A 22200-nucleotide genomic window follows, 5' to 3' on the forward strand; every position below is an offset into this window, starting at 1 on the left:
TATTTAAATGATCAAGAGCACATGGTCTAAAGCAGTGGTTCCCAAATGGTCAAACTGGTCCAGATTTCTCCTTAGTCATTAGTTTGAGGTCCCCAGTTTGATACAGTCAGCGTCATAGTTGCATTCGGCCATGTGGCTGAGCTAGTTTGCTGCTCCTCGGACAGTGACTCTGCAGCGCCACTCTACTTTCTGCTTTGTTCACATTTATGAAACATAATAAATATTTTCATTATTTATGGTGCTTTATTTCACCCACTTGCAACATATCCACACTTCCCTGTGTGTGTAACGCGCATTGTGAAGTCGCACGTCGGTGCATTTTACTGTCTGAATAGTGCGCCTTTGAAATAGCAGGAAAATACTGTGCCATTAAGTTTAGATCAGGTTTTTGTTGGTCAATGGCACAATCATTTCTGCTGCAATCGTCCAACAATGTGCCTGACCACGCCTCATTTCAAGACCTACACGCCCATGGACACACAGTTCAGTACTTAGACAGAGTTGGTGCTGGTTGTGAGTATAACATCTGAGTAGGTCTGAAACTAGCAATGACAGTTGCGCTGTGTACTGCAGAAGACCCAAATCTCACAGAAGGCGTTTTAGCAACTGGAGACTTTTAGTGATTGTTTTTAATGAGAATGAAGCTTTTTGCTAGTGGTTTTTGAATTGTGACACACCTGGCGTGTTTGCCGGAGTGCTCTGAACCCCTTGAGCTTCAAAGACTTCAACAGAGTGGAAAAGCACCCCACATCATCTCTTTTTCTTCTTTTTTTTTCCCACATTGTCCAATCGGATGATTAAAGAGGCGGGCTCACTGTGATGTCACGACAACAAGTTTACAGTTGTCATCCTAAAATATGCCTGGAAACAATCATTGACATTTTACAGTTTTAGATTTTAAGAATAAGCACTTTTTAAGGTTGCAAAGCCAGTTTACATTTCAACAGGTTAGTTGAGGTCCAGATAATTAATTCATTTTATTATTTAAGGTCATTATATCAAGTCTCAAAATATCCATTTTGAGACATCTCTAATATATTACATGTATCTGTGTTTGTTGAGCTGGGCCTCACCATAGACAGCCTGCTGTGACTGATGTGCCACCAGGCAGACAGCAGGGATTATGGCACACAGTCATGTTGCTCTCTCTCCGTGTTGGTGCATATTAGTCTTATATAAGATTCTGTGTTACGAAAGCTGAGAAATGACTGAGTCGCTCTGTCGGTGTCACTGCTCTGTGTCTTAAATTCTCATGTAATCTCTGCGTCTTATTTTCCACCTCTGCTGTCCCGCTGCTGAGAGGCCCTGTGCCATGCGGACATGCTGCCCCAGTCTCTAGGGGTTAAACTCAATCCATCCATTTTAGACTTACCCTCCTCTGCCCTGCCCATGTTGCGCCTGTCTGACTGAGCTTGGCAGGGAGTCGTTTCAGCTGTGATTTACAGCAGCACTCAGTGAGATTGTAATGTAAGAATACACCCACATTATCATTCACATTATCACAGGTTAGGAAGGAGCAGAGAAGAACTTCCCATCTTCTTTACTGGACTAACCCGTGTTTTAACTTCTCTCCATGTATACACTGCAGATATCTCTGGATATTTTCCTGTGCACTCACTGTTTGTCTGATGCTCTTTAAATCTCTATAGAACAAAGGTGAATTCACTTTTCCTCTCCCCACCACAACTTCCTTTTTAATAGACCAGCACTATTTGCACTGCTATTCAGATAATGGACCTGCAGATTGTGTGCGTTTTAGTAAGTCATGGGAATACATAATTACTCTCCTTTAACATGCATTTACTGCGTCCCCACCTACTGTTTGCCTAATTGTGTCATGAATGCATATGCAATAAGGAGAGAGCACTTTGCAAAAACTCATGCAGATGGTGTTCAGAGTCAGACTGCAAGGACTTTCCAACTAAGTAATTTATGAATATGTAATACCGTCAACTCTCACTGTACTTTAAAAGAATTCGATAACCTTTTTATTATTGTGAGGTAACCCCATTTCAAATGTTATAACCTTGCGCTGCCGCAGCTGTACGATGCCTGGAGAAACCTCTGGCATCACAAGGCAGCACAAGCCTGTTCGTCTCCGGAGGACTCCCCACAGGGAACGAGCCTTCAAACAGAGCCCTCCCTGTTTCCACTTACACAACCGGGGCTGTTTACAGTCGCCTTAGGGTCTCAAAGCAAGGCCTCTGCAAGCCTGTGTACACCCACAGTGTGCAACAGTTGTGCTTTGTTTAATATCAGAGGTGCACATTTTAGTCACTTCATTTTGGAGATCAAGGTGAGTTTAAATGCAGCATAACAAAACTTGCGGGCTTGAAGTGAAACTTCACAACTCGTTTCTTTGAAGACAGAAATGGTTTTAAACTGTGTCACAGCCAGTGTTTGAATAAATTCTGTATTGTTTGTATCATTTTTGTGGGATACATTACACCAGTAGTTCCCAACGGGTCCAGCCACAGGATCCAGATTTGCCCTTAGTTATCAGTTCAAGGTCCACACAGTTCAAAATATTCAGCGTCATACTGGCGTTTAGCCATGTTGTCGAGCTAGTTTGCTGTCTCTGTCAAGTAGTTGTCTGTTATTCACTCACTCTAGAGCAGGAAACAGCACTTTAAAATAAAAACTTTGTGCCAGAAATGCGCTGTACTTGAAAATAAAGTGTGTTTTTATACAAACTTGATGAATGGCAACTGATGGGGTTCTCTTGGTAATGGAATTTCTCTTGCGATGATTAAGGATGGCTTGGCGGTGTTATATGCTGTATTGTCGCAATTTTTTGCTGTTTACTTCATTCTTCCTGTTTTCAGTGCTTTGTAAATAAGCCTTATTGTAAGGATATTACTAGATATATTGCTAGTTTTTAAATGACAAAGATGACACAGCTCCTAAATAAATTAAATATTTGTTCATTGTTAAAAGAGCAATCAGGTGCAATTAGGGGCTCAGTGTTTTTTTAAGCTGAAACACTTTGGTTATGTCTGGTTGCAATGATGTAGAATATCTGTGGCAGTAAAATTATTATTATTTTTGTACAGTATGCAGTTTTTGTAATTGGTCTTTGCTGGCGCATGGAAGGGCAGGGAGGTTTGCTCTCTCTGCCTTAGACTTTCCTTGTTTGCACATGGAAGGACAGAGAGGTGTGCTTTCCCAGCCTTTCTACGCAGGCGCGTGGAAGGGTGGAGTAACAGTACAAGTAGATACAGTACATGAAGGTTAAGTAAGAGAGAGTAATGGCAGTGGACTTGGCTACAAACTTTGAAGACAAGGTTCAGCATTGTTAAGTTTCATTTAGATATGACCCTGGCCAAGAATCGATACTCATCTTAAAATAACCGCGTTCCCTTTTCAGGGCAAAGTCTTGGCACACCACTCCGCTCTCAGGCTTTTTGTTTTTATTCCAGTTACTTGCCCACTTTCACTTCCACAATTATAGCCTGAGAAGAAATGCTTGAGTTCCCATTTGGAAGGACTGTGGTTTGGATGGTGCAGCAACACTGGTTAAGTCTCCGAGGCACACACTTTCCCTGTAAAATATGTAAAAATAAAACATGTTCTTTTTCTCTTCTTTCATTAAAGCCTGGTTTCTATGCGAGTGTCCAGAAATTCTGCTTCAGAATATTCAAGTGTCTGACTGACTTTGAATAAATTTCCTCCTATCAGTTGGGGAATACCAAATTTTTCACAAACTTCTCTACAGTTATTTCCTATAATTGAGATCTAGATGCATTTGATTGAAGTTGTGGGCGTAAAAAGAGGTGGCAGGAAACAATCTTGCCTCAAGTATCTCTCGTTGAGCAAAATATGGAAAAAATTTGCACGAGGTCACAGTGAACTTTGAGTGGATCATTATACAGCAGGCATTTTTGCTTGTTTCCTCTGTGCTTGCGTTGCTCTAGTTTCCTCCCACAATTTAAAGATTTGCAGATAAGGTTAACTGGAGACTTGATTGTGAGCAGATGGCTGTCTAACTGTATAACCCACTGCATTTACTAATTCCAAGTGAATTGTGTGGTGATTGGATTTTAACAAAATAATCTCAACTCAGAGTTTGACTTATTAGATATTTCTTACCTTTTCACTGCAGTCATGGGTCGTCATCAGCAAATTGAGCTAGCTCAGTTGTCATCACGTGAGAATTAAGTGTGAGAATAAAAGCTCTGACGGACAATGAAAGCCCCCAAAAAGCTCATAAATGGACCTGAGATTATGAACATTATGCTGTTCCAAGGTCTAAAAATGTGCTTCCATGCTCAAATGTGGTGAAATTTGACTTTTTCAAGGAGTCCCGAAGGTCCCTGGACTCCACGTTGAGAACCAATTCTGTTTTTCTGTAAGATAAATATAGTTTTATTAGGAATGATTTACCAACCTCAAATATGTGCTTGACCCATGGTGCTTTATAAAACCCATCTAGTAGTGATGCATGGGTAGACCTACAGCCCACAGTGTGGGTTCGGGTAATCTTACTAGAAAATATTTTATTATGTTTTAGTATTAATAACTTAGTAACATTGTGTGCAATAGTCCACCTTCTCTTTCACACTTACTCTCTGAAACCCACACACACTTGGCATCACAGCGCTCTGTCCTTATCTCTGTCCTTGGCCCTGACAATTGCGCTTTCATAGCCTGATTTACACCAAGCAGTCTAGTTTAGTTGGTTACACATTGGAATGGTTATTTTTGTGCTTCCATTGTCAAAATTTCTGGATGGTAACAATAGAACCAGTCCATGCTGTGCCGTTCTTTCGTCACCCCTCTGTTGAGGTATCTAGCACACTGATCCGGTGCTAAGAGGTGGAGCTAAAAACACTAATGTCTGTTAATTGGTCAAGAGAAAATTGTCACACTTGCTCAACAACAACTCAATGCACAAACCCACTTTTTTTAAATATCCCATTGATTGCAACAGAGACTATAAACACTCCAGCCTGTTCTTTTTTGCTCTTAAAATGTCTGTGTGTATCACCGTTCCCTGGACAATTAACAAGGTGCAAATATTCCTCTGCTACTTAAGTTGTTGATGTGGCTATAACCATCTGATAACTTCCTAGCCTACGTTTAAGAGTGCGGTCTGTGGTGCAAAACAGGTCTACGGTTTAGGTTTATGTCCATATGGGTTATGTACGGGTTCTAAGGGTACTATATCAAAAGAGTTTGCTGGAAACGTGACTTATAGTGCATAAAGTTTGGGTGGCAATTAACGCATATTTTGGTGCAGATTGAATAGCTGAAACAAAATCCCGTCTTATATAAATTGAATGCAGCTTGTGCTGTCTTCATGCAAGAATAGGGTCAAACTCGTAATTTCATTTAACATTTTGTTTCATCATTTATGGTTGTAATTAGAATATTTGTATTATCATATTATAATTATTATTTGTAAGTCCAGCAGCTACAGTGTCTGGACAAATATAGTTGATGAGCCCTGCTCTAGGCTAGAGATGTGGTAACAAACTTGTTCATTCTTTTGGTTTATATAATAATCAAGCCAGTTTCTGCTTTAACATGCTCACATCCATTGTGTCAACACGCAAATAGGGAAATTTCAACTCTAAAGGAAGCTCTGAGGGTTTTTTTTTTAATCATTTAAATGAAGCACTAATGTGGTTACTTAATGCACCAGCATGAGTAATTTCTCTTGTGCCACCTGCTTCTGGTATATGTATGGTAATAAAGGGATCATAGATTTTTTTTTTACAGTAGGGATTTCCAGTCAGTGTCCAGATGACTCAGTGATGTACTTACAGCAAGTCATTGTGTCCGCTAGCTGCTTTGCTTTGTCATTCTCTTGTTCTGTTGAGGGAGTTTCAGGCACATCTTGTTCACTTTCCTCACCCACAGTTTCTCAGACAGTCTTGGATATGACCCAGAAACAAACCCACATTTTTTCACATTTAGACTGCAGCCGTCCCACTTCACCAGCATTCCTATTAAGGTCAAGCGCAGTAATGGTTTCAGTAAGAAGGTCAAAGGTCAATGCCTCAGGACTCTGGTAATCGATGTGGTAAATATTGTGATTATAGACTAACAACTTAATGATGAAAAGTGCTGGTTGCAGAAGTGCTGTAGCTTCACCTGCTTCCTGTTGTGGTCATGCATACGTTAGGGCGGGGAATGATGTGGTTCAGGCAGGTTAAAGCGGGGAATCTGAACATCGATGAATGCGAGTGTAGACTCACACAAGGTTTAATCTCCTTACGGGAAGCCCCACTCAGGCTACAGCGAGTTATTAATTCCTCCTATCTGAACCCAACGCAAATCTGCAAACAAGCCCTATAGTGAGATTGTTAGTGACGGGATTACTGTGCTGTAATTTGGAATAGTCCGCCAGAGAAATCCCTCCTCCACCTCCTCCTCCTTCTCCTCCTCCTCCCTCTTGAATTTTGTAACAACACAAAATCCCAATGAGTTTGTTTGCACTCACGCACAGTATTAGTAGAACAAGAGAGTCAAACAAGAAGAAATTAAAGGATATTTACAGCTTGACTTAAGATCATATTTCATACTGATTGTCTTGAGTCTTTTTAGAAAATGGCACTATGCAGAGTTTATGATGACGGAAGTCTATCACTGAATTCAGTTATCTTTTCAAAACCTGCATCAGAGTGTTAATATCACATCAGGTTGCAGTCAAACTGCAGTCAACATAAAGCTTTTGACTGATAATAATTCAGTCTGCAATTACACAGCTCAGTCTTAACCCATTAAAACCATAACATACACTGAGGGCTCACTGTTGGTGTCCACTTCTAAACACTTTACTAATATATAGACTTTGATTGATTCATTTTATTCCTGGATTGTCAGATACAGAAACAAAGGATAACATGTTGAAGTGAAAACACTTGTTTCCAACATGGTCCAAAGATGTTAGAGGACAAAGAAGACACAAAGAAGACATTAAACAAAAAACTAAACTAACCCAATCCTGAAATTCAAAAACACAAACCACAACTTAATAAAATAAAAACAGCTAAAATCACAATGTCATTGCACAGTTTCACTATGAATCTGCTACCCTGTTCCATAAAAAGTCTGAACCTGACTTCTATAAACCCCTCTCTCATTTAAAATCCTGGGGCCCTATTTGAACGATCAGTAGTGTGTGGTCTAAGTTGCCTTCAGGGCCAACTCCGCCTTTGTTCGTTAAACAGTACATAATCTGGTTGCAAATAAGGATGCAGAGAGCAAATGGGTTTTATTAAGTCCCTTATTTAATCACAGGTGTGTTGTGGGCATAACGCCAATCAGATTTGTATCTCCTGTCCACTTAAAAAGCTATTTACATGGCAGATTTGGCAGATAGGAGAAGCCAGACTAATGCAGAGTAAGTAAGTAAGTAATGGCATGGGACATTTAAGCAGCAAAACTAAGAACTGTAGGTATGAACTTGACAGAGGAAACAGAACTAAACTTCTAGCCTCTGAAATCATCAACAAAGTTATGCTGCTTTGCATAAGTGCACACAGTGTCTCTCTTAATAGAGTCGGACAGCAGCTCTGCAGCTCTGCTCTGCTCTCTGCTATGTTCACATTTTAGAGAATGTAATTAATACTCTCCTCATTAATGAGTTATTATGCAACCCATCCATGTGCCACTGTGTGTGTAACAAGCAGTATATGTGCGTTGTGAACCTGCCTATGGGTGCATCTTATTATGTGAATAATGCACCCTTTAACTAGCAGGAAAATACTGCGCCATCGACTTTAGATCCAGTCTTTCTGCTGCCTCAAAATAGCAATAAGCCTACCTAACCTACACACCCATGGGCAAGTGCTACTTGACAATGACAATTGCGTGAAACTAGTAATGACAGTTGTGCCAATTTGTGCCGCTTTATGCCACTTTGCACTGGGTGTCAGACAGGGCCCTTGATGTGTAGCGGAAGGCTGTTCCACAACATGGTACCAGTGTTAAAAAAAAGAGGAACTTGTGGCTACATTATTAACTCAAGGCTCTTTGTTCAGTGTAAAATGTTTGCTCAGGAGAAATGACTAAAAATAAGAAAAGATTTTGGGGTATTTCCAGATTACAGATCATTTGTCACTTTTAGTATATTATTAAGTATTTCCACTATCAGTTATATTCACTCAGTCATAGGGGACATCGACTGACTTCTAAGTGTCACAGCATGTCAAAGGATTTTACAGTGTGGTGCACAGATTTTAAATTTAGGAAAATAAGAGCACTGATATCAGGTAAATATTGCTTTGTATTGTACAAGTCATGGGATCTGAATTGGTATCTGGAAAGAAAAAAGATTGAGGTGTACCCAAGGCTGCAGTTACCGTTGACTTAACTGTCACATTTCTACCTTCGCACATCAGTCTTTCCTCTTTTCTGTGTCACTACTTAAGTTGTGCAAATGCGTCGCGATACTTCACTTTTTCAACATCACATGCTTGATGAATAATTCATCCTTTGACACTTTGGCACAAGACCAATGCAATAATGGAATATTTAGTTTGGTATCATTACGACACAAGGACTCTCAGGGAGCTGGGTTATGATATGTCTCTTTGTGTCTTTATTTCCAAGTACAATGAAGGCACAAAAATTTGTACACTGGCTGTTCATCCAAGAACATACTCACAGCTCAGGGATTCATCCTAGCACAGTAGTCCCCAGCTGGTGGGTCCCAGTCCAAAAGTGGGTCTAGAGTCCTTTCTGAATGGACCACAATTTGCAAAAAACACGCTTTAATTTTACATACAGTGCATTTCTGGCACAGAGCTTTTATTTTGAAGTTCCGTTCCCTGCTGTAGAGTGAGTGACTAACGGACAGCTACTTGGCAAAGACAGCAAACTAGCTTGACAACATGGCCAAACGCAAGTGTGACACTGAATGTATTAAACTGTGTGGACCTGGAACTAATGACTAAGGATAAATCAGGACCCTGTGGCTGGACCAGCTGGGAATCAATGTCCTGCCATACACAGATAGCAGAACCTCATGTTTGCAGTAAATAATAAACTTTATTGTCCACAAATGTGAAAATTTACCTTCGGCTTCACAGGTTGCTTAAAACACATAGTCAATCACAATACTATAAATAACACTACATGCACAGTGGAGACAACAACGAACATGGTTCTAGTATAAATGTTACGAAGTACGGCTGCAACAATTATCACCAGTAAATCACCAACTAATTTGTTAATCTATGAATCAGTTCAAGGAATTTCTTGAGAAAAAAAGTAAAAAATCTCTGATTGTAGCTTGTTAAACATGAATGAATTCTGGTTTCTTTACTCCTTTATGCCAGTAAATTGAATATCTGTGGGCTGTGGAGGACGCCATCGTGGGCACTGGGAAACACTGAAAGACTTATTCAGCATTTTCTTACATTTTATAGACTAAAAAACTAATTGAGTAATTGAGAAAATAATCAACAGATTAATCGACAATAAAAATAATAATAAATTGCAGCCTTAGTATGAATTTGGCAAAGTTATTTGGTATGAAAGACTTTTTGTAAATGTTCTTGGTTGCTGCAGTGGCACAATAGCGTCTTCCCAAGGACAATTTTATGACACTTAAAAAAGGGGATGAACAGGGTCAGACACAATATGTCATCAGGCTTTTTGTTTTCCTGCATTTTATATACATCCCAGTTGTTTCTGCTCTTTATTAATACATTTACTGGCCATGCTTGTAATTCTGGACAGTCTATTATTTGTCTTGGCTCCCAGGTGCCACTACCATCTACACGTTGAAAGTTAAAACACTCTCAACAAGATTTCAGTAAACAGTCTCTAAAATGTTCCTGCTTTTATAAATTGGGCGCTACAGGATGATGTATATTAAGATATAGTCATACAAAAGCTCCATGTCATCCAGCTTGGAGCACTGGACAGGTATGATCAGTTGAAGGTGGCATTAGATGGTGTTTGAAGTGATGTCCTCATCCAGACAGCAGTTTGTCAACGTCTCCTCTCAGTATACGTTTTCAGGATTTCCCCTCTGTCCTCAGTTATTTCCTGTTTTTCACCGGGCTCCTCTCTCTGCAGTTCTTAGTGTTTTTTAAGATGTTTTCTTCCACCCAGCAGAGGGCGCTCTTGCCATTGTTTTCAAAGTCAGGAGCAGGACTGTGAGGCAGTGGCACAGTGATGTCATAAAGCAGCAAGGCAGGACTGCACCGGAGAAGGCACCCAGAGGTGACGGCAGTGAGGGATTCGTCACACATTACTCCTCCCTGATGTGAGAGTTCACAGATCTCTCCGATCCCTGAATTTAACCTTTTGTACGTCTGGTTTTGTCAGTGTTGGGCTACAACCTGGTGCTGCATTCAGGCAGCAATTTTGTCCCGTCTGTTGTGCAGCGTGGCTCAGTTTGTTCGCAAATGTGATGTGTCACTGTGGTCGTGTTCCATATGTGGCTCAGCTGCTGTTTTGGCACCTGGCAAGATGCGCTCGCAGAGAATCAGTTTGGTGCGAGCAGACACCGGCCTTGTGTATGTGCGTGTGTGTGTGTGTGTGTGTGTGTGTCTGTGTGTCTGTGTGTCTGTGTGAGAGAAAATGCTGACTCTCCTTGATATTAAAAAGTGTTTAAGTCTTTAAGGGAGGGAGCTGAAAGTGGCTGGCAGATTCCCAGAGTCCCACAGCAGTCTACACTTCCTGTCCACCATCCTGCCTCTAACACACACACATGCACACAGACACACAGTGGTGTTAGTTACACTTGCATAAGAGCAGCAGACGTTTGGAAAAATATATCATGTTAGATCCCTCTCCCCTCATCTCTTGTGTGTCACTTCTTCTCCATGTATCTGTGCTGCTGCTTCTCTTTTCCCACATCTGCCTTTTTTGTCTTCACCTTTCTATTTTTGTCTCTCTCCATCCGTTATTTTTTTTTTCTGGCTTTCCTCCTTTTGTCTGCATCTCAGTGGCTCTCTAACTCCTCTTGCCTCCATATTTGTATCGTTTTCTTGTTTTCCGCCTTTGTTCTCCTTCCCTTTATCACTCTGTCAGCCTCTCCGTCTAACCCTCTCCCTCTCTCTTCTCACTATCGCCGTCTCATCAGTCACTTCAAAAAGCTGTTGTTGGAAATGGGACCAAGACAGGAAGCAGCAGAGAGACACTGAGAGATGGGACATATAAGGGACAAAGTGTTTCAGGGCAAACTGAGACCCTGGCAACCAAAAAACAGCTGACTTATAAAGCTATAGACTCTGATACATGCAAAAACACACAGGTTTAAAAGGACAGATAAAGACACACACACACACACACACATCATAGTCGTGTCTGCGTCACTTATATTCTTCACCCCAGTGGAAAGTTCTGTATTAATCATGAAAGCATTACCATGTTAAATTCATGTTTGATTTGCCAGTGTTACATCTGTGGCAGCAGGAGAACTGCCTCTCTGTTGTTTTTTTTATCTGTGGTTGTGATGGATGTTGTTTATCTGGGAGCAGTGTGTGGGCTGAACAAAGATGGCGCTACTCATACTTTGGGTCAGGGAGCTGACACCGAATCCTGGGATGTAACTGTGTTGTGTGTGATGTATTTAACAGTATACAGGTTCACTAAGCAGGTTGCTAAAATCTGACAAACAGTGTGATGATATCTTAGACTGCAGTTCACTCAAAAAAGGTTTTTTTTTTTGTTTGCTTATTTATAAGCAATGCTTATAAATGAGACCCCTGATGACTCTTAATTTACTGTCACAAATGACGAAGAAAATAAGCAAATTTCTCACATTTAAGAAGCTAGAAAAGCACATTTTTGACATTTTTACTTAGGTAAAGGCCTGAAATGATTATCAGAATAGTTGGCAATTAATTATCTTTCAACTGACTAAATGATTAATCGACTAATTGTTGCAGCCCTACTTCAGATGTGTAAGAAAGTCAGCTTATGAGCAGTTATTTCACTTCAAATGCACTGACATGAATCCCTTAGATGACCCTGTAGTAACCAGTAACTACCCCAGTGTATTTTTTTTAATTTATTGACACTAGAGGACACACACTGATGCAGGAATAAGTAAAAGTGAATGAATGAATGAATGGGAATCAGTGTCATTAACTTGTCAGCAATATACCAGTCAGCTATAGATGCTGGTCTTTTTGATCTGTTCTTTACATCTGAAACACACAAACTGTTTGATGTTACTTATCACTGGAATACAGAGGACCTTTTTGTTTAAGGGTTTAGAGTCTGTCAACCAAAAACAGAGTAGCAAAATAAATCAGTTGCCAGTTTTTTAGGGCTAGATAGTGCTTTTTAAATGAATGAAAGATATCTTCTTTTGGAAAATGAGTCCTCATTTGACCCCTCGCCGCCTGTTTGACTTCCAAGGAAACTTGGATAGAAGCCATTCATGTATTTATCTCACCATGTTTTGTTTGATGATGTCATCCCTGTAGGGCTTCCTGATTGGGGCACGGCCAGAAAATGCCTGCGAGCCCATCGAGCCCCCTCCGAGGGACAACCTGACGGGAGCTTTCATCGTCCTCATCAAGCGCTTCGACTGCAACTTTGACATCAAGGTACAGTGTTGACTCTGGTTGGTGTGTGTGATGCTTCCTCACTAAACCATCCCTCACCTTCAATCAAACCCAGCCACCTCTAGTTTTAATCCAGACATAACTATTTTAAGTTGATATCAGGGCACAGACTTTCTGACCAAAACGGTGTATAGCATCTTTGTAGAATAAATTATGGCCCTTGTATTTCATTAACACGCTTCCAGTGTTTTGGAGACGGTTGCTTTAATGCACAGCAACACCTGAAAGCAAATGAAAACACAATTTATTTCAGTAGCTGTTAATTATAAGGGCAAGCTGCCAAAACTGTTTGTGTGAGGTACTGTACACTGATGTGTGTTGCCTCACACTGCATTTAAAGCAGCAGGTGGTGTTTCAGAGTTAATTTCACTGAAGGAAAACAGGAAGTGGCCATTCCCCAAACATAATTTCCTGCAGGAGCATCTATCCGACTCCGCCGCCTCTTGTCGTTTTCGTCTTCTCCTGCCGCTGCAGTTTGGTGTAGGATGCTGGGTGTGTGGAGTTGAAAAGTTCTGTTTGCCTAATAAATCAGTGAAGCGGCTGAAAGACAGCGAGAGATGATCTCCATTAGTCAAGTGAGGCGTCGGGCCACGTGCAGTGCAGAGAGGACGGGGAAGGCAGCATAAGTGTGTGTGTGTGTGTGTGTGTGTGTGTGTGTGTGCTGGGAGTGTCGTCCAGTTTGACAGCAGAGGAAGAGACAATAAGATGAAGAAGAAATGAAGTAAACAAAGTGCTGTCGACTTAACTGACCAGCCAGTTTAAAGGAAGTTGAACAGAATGTGTAACCTTAGTTAAAGCTTAACTAAAATATGCAAAGTTGCCCACAGTGGCTGCAAATTAACTGAGCCTCAGTGTGTTAAAGTTCCCTCAAGCAAATACCAGGTACAACTTCACCTTAAAGATGACAACAAAATATAGAGCACATGCATTATAAATCTATGTATTTTAGGGACATGGAGATGTTGATGATACATTTCTTGTAACAGAATTTCAAGACATTTAGCGCAGAGACTTAGAACAGGGTTGGGTACGTTCACATTTGAACTGACACGGGCACACTTTCCACTGCCTTTTCTTTTTTGGTACCGGAATAACAACAAATTTTAACAAATATTTAATATTTAATTACACTAAAAAGCAATCCTGCTCCTCTGCTCTTTTGCCATCATACACAGAGCTAATCGTCTGTCTCTGTCTGCTTGCATGTGTGTGTGTGTGTATGTGTCGGCTCGTTTAGCAGGGATGCTAATCTAATACTAAAATAATATAGAAAAGACAATAGACTAGATGCTGAAATTGTTACAGCAGTGTGGTGCTGCCACAATAGTGTTTGCTCACTGGGAGGCCGATGGAGCTCTGTGGCCGACTCCCAGCTTCAGGGCGCTTCGGTCTGCTGTGTGAAGTTGAATCCGGTGGCTCGACAGAGCCCTGTTGATGGCCTCAGAGCTCAGTGGCTGTCCTACAGGCTTTGGGAGGCTCCGCAGCACCTCCGCCTCTTGTCTTAACCTGGCATTCTCACCCTTATGCGTTCTCAGGTACCAAAATCTGGCACTGACAGATTGAACGTGAATTGGTACTAATTTGGTCAGTAGAATTTCAGTACTCAGCCCTCGTAATGAACACGTTACCTTCAGCCCAGTGATTAGATATAAATTTGTCGTCAGGATGAACTGTGCCTGAAGTGAAAAGTGAAGTTTTTCAGTCACTCCTTTGCACCAAAGCAAACTAATCATGTCCAAATGCAGGAGACACTGGTAGATAAGGTCCTAAATGCACATTAAACTTCCAGTTTTTAAAGGATTCAGAATGAAAAACAGCAGACGAATAGAAAGGAGCAAGGAGGTAAGGGGAGAAAGTAGAGCCAGGGTAGAGTGAACGCAGGGATGAGTAATGGGGTGAAAGCGAGGAAAGCATGCAGCCTCTTGGCATCTTCCTCCCCGCCTCTTACTCTCATACTCCTCAGTCTTACCTTTTCACTCTGTAGCTTCTCTGTAGCTTCGTGGTCGCTCCCCCCATTCATTCACTCTCACATTTCCTGTCTGTCCCTCTTTTTCAATCTATTACCTTGGCACACACTCTCTCTCTCTCTCTCTGTTGATCTTTCCCTCCCGTTCTTAAAGCCTTAGAAGGACTTACTGCATCACACACACACACACAGGCACACACACACTCTTGCAGAAACATGTTGACAGACAGAGCAGTGAGGTGTTCCTGGCTGGAGTGTAACCAGACTCCACTCCACATAGCTGCGTGTCAGACAGACACACAGTATAAACACAATACACACACACACACACAAAGGTCTCTCTGATCTGTGTCAGATGTGACATTTAACCTCCTGCAACCCTCGAAGAAGCAGCTTTGACTTGTTGAAGTTTACTCTGATTTTGTTGTTGCTGTGATCTGGGGGCATTTTGAGTGTAACCTTACAGCATTCATTCCCCCAGTTGTGTCATGAAAAACACATTAATGCCATAATGCATTTCAAATTTTTCACATTTCATCGCTTGTCAAGTAAAAATACCAAACGCTAGGGATGCACCAAATATTCGGTAACTGAATATATTCGGCCGAATATTGCAAAAAAACCCCACACATTCTGTATTCGGTGGAATAAGTTAAAAGCAAGGCCGAATAATAGCGGCGCGGTTTTGATAACGCAATCAAACAGCGTGCCGTGACGGGCGGAATAAAATGACGGTAGTGTGGCGGTCCGCCCGTCACGGCACTCGCATTTGCGACTAAAAATAGTTTTGAGCGAGCAAAATAGGCTTAAATCATTCAGCACGCTGTGCAAGCACCCTACAGATTTCAACCAGCAGCAGAAACGAAAGGCGAATCCCACCGATTGTGGGTTGAACGGGGCTCACAGACACAGACAGTAACATTAATATATTCCTGTCAAATACGGCGGCCATCGGCTTACCGGGCGACGGAGAAGTCAGCTCCAATAATATCCTCTTCTTGGTGTCATGACTGCCCAGAAGTACCTGAACAGCCGAGCCAGCCGAACACAGGTATGTGATGTGTCAGAGGAGAAACAAGCCTTTCACATTTCTCTCTTTCTGGCAGTAACAGTCCACAAACCTCACCGCGCTTTAGGGACTGTTCATTACTTATGAAGGGACTTGTCAGGGGAGGAGGGTGGCTGGTTGATTTTTATTTTATTTATTTATTTTATTTTGATCCCCCCTATGTTAATCACTTATTGATGCTGTTTTTGAAGTATGAATAAGTCAATAAGTAATTTATTCCATTGAAATATGATATGGAATGGTATTTTGAATTATTCATACAATCACACATTGAATATTTACTCTGTCAGCTGCTAGTTAGACTGAGACTTGAGTTGTTTCTTAGCTCCTCCTTGTTTAAGAAGAAAACAAAGATGATATTTTGTGAAAGATGTACGATGCAGGAGTCAGCTACTGTTTGTAAACTGTAGGGCTGGCTATCGTTGAGAGAAATTACGATACCAGTCCCCTCAAAGTGATTTTGCAGCCAGTGGAGTACTTCATTCAATACCCATGATGTGAATGGAGCTGTGTGTAGTATAGCTATATTTTCAAACGTCTTGGAGGCATCTCTGTGCACTGACTTGTAGCTCCATCAGCTGTGCTCAACTTCACCACCCCACAGACTGTATTGGTTGTAGTGGCTGTTGTGGGAATGTGAGCTCCACTCCAGACAGTTGTGAGAGTTCACCCAGCCACACATATGCACAGTGACAGGGCTAACTGTTAGCATCACATGGCTAACGTTACCTAAAGATTATAAACGGGTTAAATGACAGAGTCGAGCTGTTTTGGTGTCAGTGTGAGTTTGTTTGGACAAAACGGTTCAGTGTTGGACGTTAGCCACTGCTGCTGTGTTGGCTCATACAAACCACGCAGACGCTGAACTGAGTGAAAGCGGCTCTGGAGACGGCAGCAAGAGAAAGTCAGTTGATCTGGTGGGGATCAGACCCCCATCAAAAAAAAAAGGATGGAACGCTGGTATTGGTTGACTGGAAAAGTTTTGATACTACTTGGTACTGGGTTATTTTGATCGATACCTGCTATCGAGTACCTATGCTAAGCCCTTGTAAACACCAGTGAAAGTTAAAGCCAACCCTAGATTCGTTATAATTGCATTTTTCAGGGCTGTTTCCACCTGGTTGCTCTGTTTTTATAAAGTTACGATCTCACCTGCCTGCTGTACCCCTAAACGTCCCGAACATAGCAAAATAAGAAGAAAATACCGGCAGAGGGCAGAGCCTCTGCAGATAAGTACAGCGCCACACACACCTAGCAGGTCATAAGTAATAATTTAAAGGGATTACTTTTGTATGAGTCTTGTTTTGGGAAAATCCTGCACAGTATACTTTTCAGAGGGCTCTGATGATTCCTGTTGCAAAGAAGATGATGCTTCTTGTCCTTCCATCTCTTCTATATTTGTTCATCATCTCTTGGCATTACTGTGACAAGTCAACACCGTCTGGTTTTGTTTTAATTGCTTCTCACTCCATCTGCTCTCGTGAGAAAGTTGATTGCAAGGTCAGTTGTTGTGAGGCAACAATTTTTAACTGCTTACTTAAAATTTAGTTGACTGTTGAGTAGAAATATTTGGTACTTGTTTCATGGTGCTTATCACTTGATGTGTTATGAGAGGCGAAAACGGCATACCTCGAGGGAACTCATTCTTTCCAGATCATATGCCAGACATTTCTCTTTTTGTTGTCTGCTTCCGCACTGTGCAAACGGCTACACACACATGTTAGTGTCTCTTCCATGGGCCGCTTGTCTCAGACTTTACATTGAGACTATTCAATGCAGGAAAAGTATCTTTTCTAGGCTGTGGGAAGGTTTAACAAATGTTAAGTCTTGATGGCCCAAAATAGGGTGTGCCCACAGGCCTGGTGGTTAAAATGCAAACCAGTTGTATGTCAGACTTGACCAGACTTCACCAGGTTTGGACCGTGCTGTATTTTCTCAGCATTTTACAATGGGAAGTCAGGTTTTTAATTGGGCTCGGGCCCAAAACTGCTGCTGTGGTTCAGACTCAGGTCAGGCTTTGACAGTAACTACGTGGGTACAGGTCTGATCATAGGTCCACAGTTTATTGGGAAAAAGCCTTTTGGCCTGCATGAAGCTTTTTTGTTGCAGTACTGTAGTTGGCCACTGGGACACATTGGCTGCAGGGTGTACTCCATGTGGTAAATATGGCTCTTTTAATACATCCATGTGTTTACCACATATTCTTAAAGTTCTTATGATTTAAAAAGGCACACTTTGAAGGTTATTACAATAAACTGGGGTGTGATTGAGGGCTGGAAACTACACCCTGTCTGAAGTTTGTGTGTTATGGAGTGTCTCTGTCTTTTCTGTATTTCTTTTTCTCCTTTTCGATCTATTCTTTGCCTCTCCCTTTCCCCTTGGTTTCTTCCCCTCTGTTCCTTCTGGCTCCCTTATATTTGTGCTCTCATGAGCCTTTATCATACACTTTCTGGCTTGGCTTGACTTGGTTTGACTGAGTTTGAGTCTGCTTAATTTACATTTCCATTACAGCAGGGCCACCCCGTTGCAGGTGTGTCTCTAACTGATGACTCCTTTGAGTAGATGAGGTTTAAAAGCAGCGGACTGATCTACAGCTAAAGTGCCCAGTGTATTTGCTTCGAGTGTTTTTTTTTACCTGTTGGAGGTGAGCACTCTCCAGTCTTATTGTATGGACTGATCAGTTATCCACCCTTCGACTCAAAACCCAGCAAACTGCTGCTGTGACGAAAACATGGGGATGGTATGGCACGGTTCTATCGGTACCATCCACAACATTTCACCATGGAAACAGAGAAATAACTGTTTTAATAAGTACTGAATTGAACCGAACTGCCTGATGGAAAGAAGGCTTAAGAGCCTGTTGTCTGCAGCTCTTCATCTAACACCTCACCGTTTCTGTTTCTGCTTGCACTCTTTCTCCCTGCAGTGTTCCCAGACTTGTTTTTATTCAAGTAAAGCTGTTAAGAAGTTCAGCTAATTTTGTGATAATCACATTTCATTTCCTATAAATACTTAAGAATAAAACACTCCTGATATTTTGTTACTCAAAAGCTTATATTGTGAAGCAGCAAAATCAGATGTGTTTTCATTGGCAGTAACTTAACACGACTCCTATACAGCTGAAAGCAAACATGAAACAGTAAAGTAACTCAGCACTACGCGCCGCGTTTAAACTGGTAACGGAAACAAAAATCACTGTGGCATAGTTTGACTCAGCGTGGCCACAAGTGCCAGTGGAAAAGCCCCATTCCTCTCTCTCACACACACACACACACACACAAACACACACACTCATAGCTTCCTCTGCTTCTCCCTTTGCCATTGGCAGTCATTGTCTCTCCATCACTCTTCTAGTTGCTTTTTCCTCTTACTGTTGTCTTCCTCTGCCCCTCTTGCACACACACTCAGTTTGTCACTAGCTTTCAGCTGTCTACCTTGAATTCCTTACACACACACACACACACACACACACACTCCCTCCCTCCCTCCCTCCTCTTAGCTGGGCTCAGTTCCCTCCAGAAGCTGCAGGGAAACAAAGGAATAATAGATTCCATCTTGACTGAGACGACACACTCGCCTGTGTGTCTCTGTGTGTGTGGTGCAGGGGTGTCACCCCCAACATGCCCGCTGTTTCGATTCATTGCCTCTCATCTCTTTCTGTTGCTGCACAGCCTCCTTGGTAGCATTTAGCCATTAGCATCCAGTCAGCAACAGCGCAGAGTTTTAATGGGTCCATGGTCGTAATGGACAATAAAACGGACACTCAGCCACTTAACCCTCCATCAAGTGTTGGCTCCTCCACCCGCAGAGCGTGTGTGCGTAAGAGAGAGTGTGTGTGATAGATACAGTGTGTGTGTGTTTGTGTGTGCGTTAAGCGATAAGACATGACAGAGAGGAGGTCGAATGTCGAGAGAGTGTGTGAGATGGTGAGGGGTTAAGGGAATCATGTGAAGGGGTGTTAATAGGCACACTCGCTCTTTGTGTGTGTGTGTGTGTGTGTGTGTGAGACAGAGGGGAAGAGAGAGAGAGAGAGAGAGAGAGAGAGGGAAGCATTCCTCTATGGCCGTTCCTTTTATAAAATAAATCTCCAGAGAGACAGGGTTTGCACTTCCTGTATACTGAGATTCTTTGAGGTGGTGGTGGTGGGGGTTGCTCACTCGTGACCTTTATGACCTCTCTGGGAGAGGAGGGGGAGTGAACAGGAAACTCAATACCATTTTCCTTCCCTCTCCACCCTCCCATGCCTCCCTTAGCAAGAGTTTTTGCAGACTGTCTCTGTGGCCCACTGCTGCCCTCCAATAACACACACACACACACACACACACACACACACACACAGCAGGTCTACATACATTGAGACATAATGTCCTAGTTATGTAACATGTACTAAGATATGCGGAGCTCTGTGGGATCACGTTGTTCCCCTCTTTCTGCTCTTTTTCTTATTTGCTGTCTATCAAGCATTAAATCTCTCTGCTGCCCTCTATCTGTCATTGTTTTCAAGAAGAAGAACAAGAATAGGGCCCCATGTCCTCCAAAGCATTTTTTCCCAGCTGAAAACACCAGGCGCTTCTCAGTAAATATCTAGCTGGGAGTGGTTGAGAACGCTTTGGAGGTGCAGCATTTTTTCAGTTGAGACTTTTTGGTTGCGTCTGGTTGCTATGATCTGGAATATCCGCGGAAGTAAAAATGTCGGCGCAAGGCAGGATACTTGCTCTGGATGAAGTGAAGGCTGGAGCACGTAGGGAGAGAGGAGTGTCCCGCCGGCCTGTGTGGTTTCATGAGAGGAAACATACCTCCATTGTTGTTGTTCAGCACTCGTACATGTAGGATGTCATGGTTGGTCTTCGTGGTATTTGTCCCGCCACTCCTCCACTGTGATTGAATGAGTGGGTAAAAATTGACAGTGATGAGCGCAGTGCTCTACCCAGAGTTGAACATTTTTAAAATCTTGTTGCGCAGAAAAAACGCCAAACATGCATCGCTCAGTAGAGATCAGACACTCAACACCTCGTCATACTGCTGACATTTGTTGCACAATGTCAATTTGTGGTGCTCCCATTGCAAAGAATTTAAAGAATATGCTGGCCTCAGGAAAAAAATTGCTTCGGTGGGCACAGCCCCTTAGGTTGCTAGTGGGGGGAAAAAAAGAAATAAACCTAATCTAATGCGACTGTGGCTACAGCTGACCAATATAGGGTCATGACAAATGCTAAAACATAGTGCAACAGTTGCAGAAATGGAGAGGGGTCACAAAGTCAACAGAGTGACTCAGTAAAGTCTGTTATTTAGCAACGTCTAGGGCACATAAAGTTTGCTGACCTTTGTTAACATTAGCCACCCATAAGGTTCTCTGTGGAGTTTTAGACCTTTATAGCAGCACTACAGAGGTTTTTTCTCAATGAGTGGGTCCCCATTTTGTTTATCTTGCCCCGTGCTTGTCTGCTGGTTGATGCTGAGCAGGTGGTGAACTGTGGGTTTTTAGTTGCCTGCTATGCAGTGCTGTGAAATGAACCAAAACAGTAAAGTTAATCTGGACCTGACAACTAAACAATGATCTGAAACTTACTGTAAAGCTTCGTTAAGCTGAAGGGAACTGCAACTTTAGCTGATAATTCTCCGCAGGTTTGTCACTACAGCTGACCCCTTTCACATTTTCATGACACATTGTTGTAAGAACATCAATTGCAGCCACTTTAAAGGAACATAAATCAGTATGATAATTGGTCGACTAGAGTATTGTGTGAAAGCACCCAGTGGATGTTAGAGATGACAGCTTTTGTCTGGTGGAAAATTCCCCATCTGAGACGAACAGTAGGTCATGCCATGAGACAATCCAAACTTTGCCTGGCACTGGGCAGCTCAGACTAAACGTCCAGTCTGCTCTAAATGCTTTTTGTCCTCTCAGGAAGCTGTGAACTTCATGTGACAGGGCAGGGATCGGTATCATACTCTAAACAATCCTCTCGTTCAAAAACATTTACCAGACGAGTTTATTGCAACACTGTACAGCTATGATACAGACTGGAGTTTGACCGATGAATATGTCAGGCTAATATAACAAGAAGTTGCATATGATATGTTTGAGATCATTTAGACACAGAGATGTCCAACAGAGAGCGCTGACCAACTGTAAAATGTTCCCTCTTCAGTATGTCTTTGTCACAGCTCTAATTTAAGGTGTCCTTATCAAAGTTTTTGTTTATATTGTGTGATTTCAGCCTGCGTCACAAGTTTACAAATAGAAGCTGGTATTCAAATACTTGAATAACAAAGGTCGGGGCAGATGATGGAGGAAGATTAGATCAGCCATGACATGAAATATAAAAGCCACTTTCCTTGAAGTCTAGTGCATCATCAACATATAAGCTTTAGGCTGTATTCCAAAGCGCTATACATATAGAGGTGGTAAAAATGTAATGTTTTGTGATGTGAATGTCTCACCTTTTGTTTTATTTTCTGTTGGCTTTGCTGACAGGCAGCCATCTGACTTTGATTAAATGTGTAAACATAGTGCCAACTGCCCATCCTCCAGTCTCCACTGGTGAGCTAACGTTAGCCTTGGCCTCTCTGCACTGTGCACTGCAGAGGTCAGGTGGGAGGTAGCTCGCGGCTCTGCTCATTCGGAG

General features: G+C 42.0%; 1 protein-coding gene across 1 annotated transcript in view; it reads left to right on the forward strand.

Moving 5' to 3' along the window:
* The window catches only part of rnf13 (ring finger protein 13), a 68618-nt gene that overhangs the window by 8235 nt on the left and 38183 nt on the right, over positions 1–22200 (forward strand). The window contains exon 4 of the mRNA XM_033622372.2: positions 12396–12518. Coding sequence (XP_033478263.1) covers positions 12396–12518 — 123 coding nt within the window. The remainder of the gene's footprint in view (positions 1–12395; positions 12519–22200) is intronic.

The sequence above is a fragment of the Epinephelus lanceolatus genome, chromosome 6 (assembly GCF_041903045.1).
Source record: "Epinephelus lanceolatus isolate andai-2023 chromosome 6, ASM4190304v1, whole genome shotgun sequence".
Classification (NCBI taxonomy): domain Eukaryota; kingdom Metazoa; phylum Chordata; class Actinopteri; order Perciformes; family Serranidae; genus Epinephelus; species Epinephelus lanceolatus.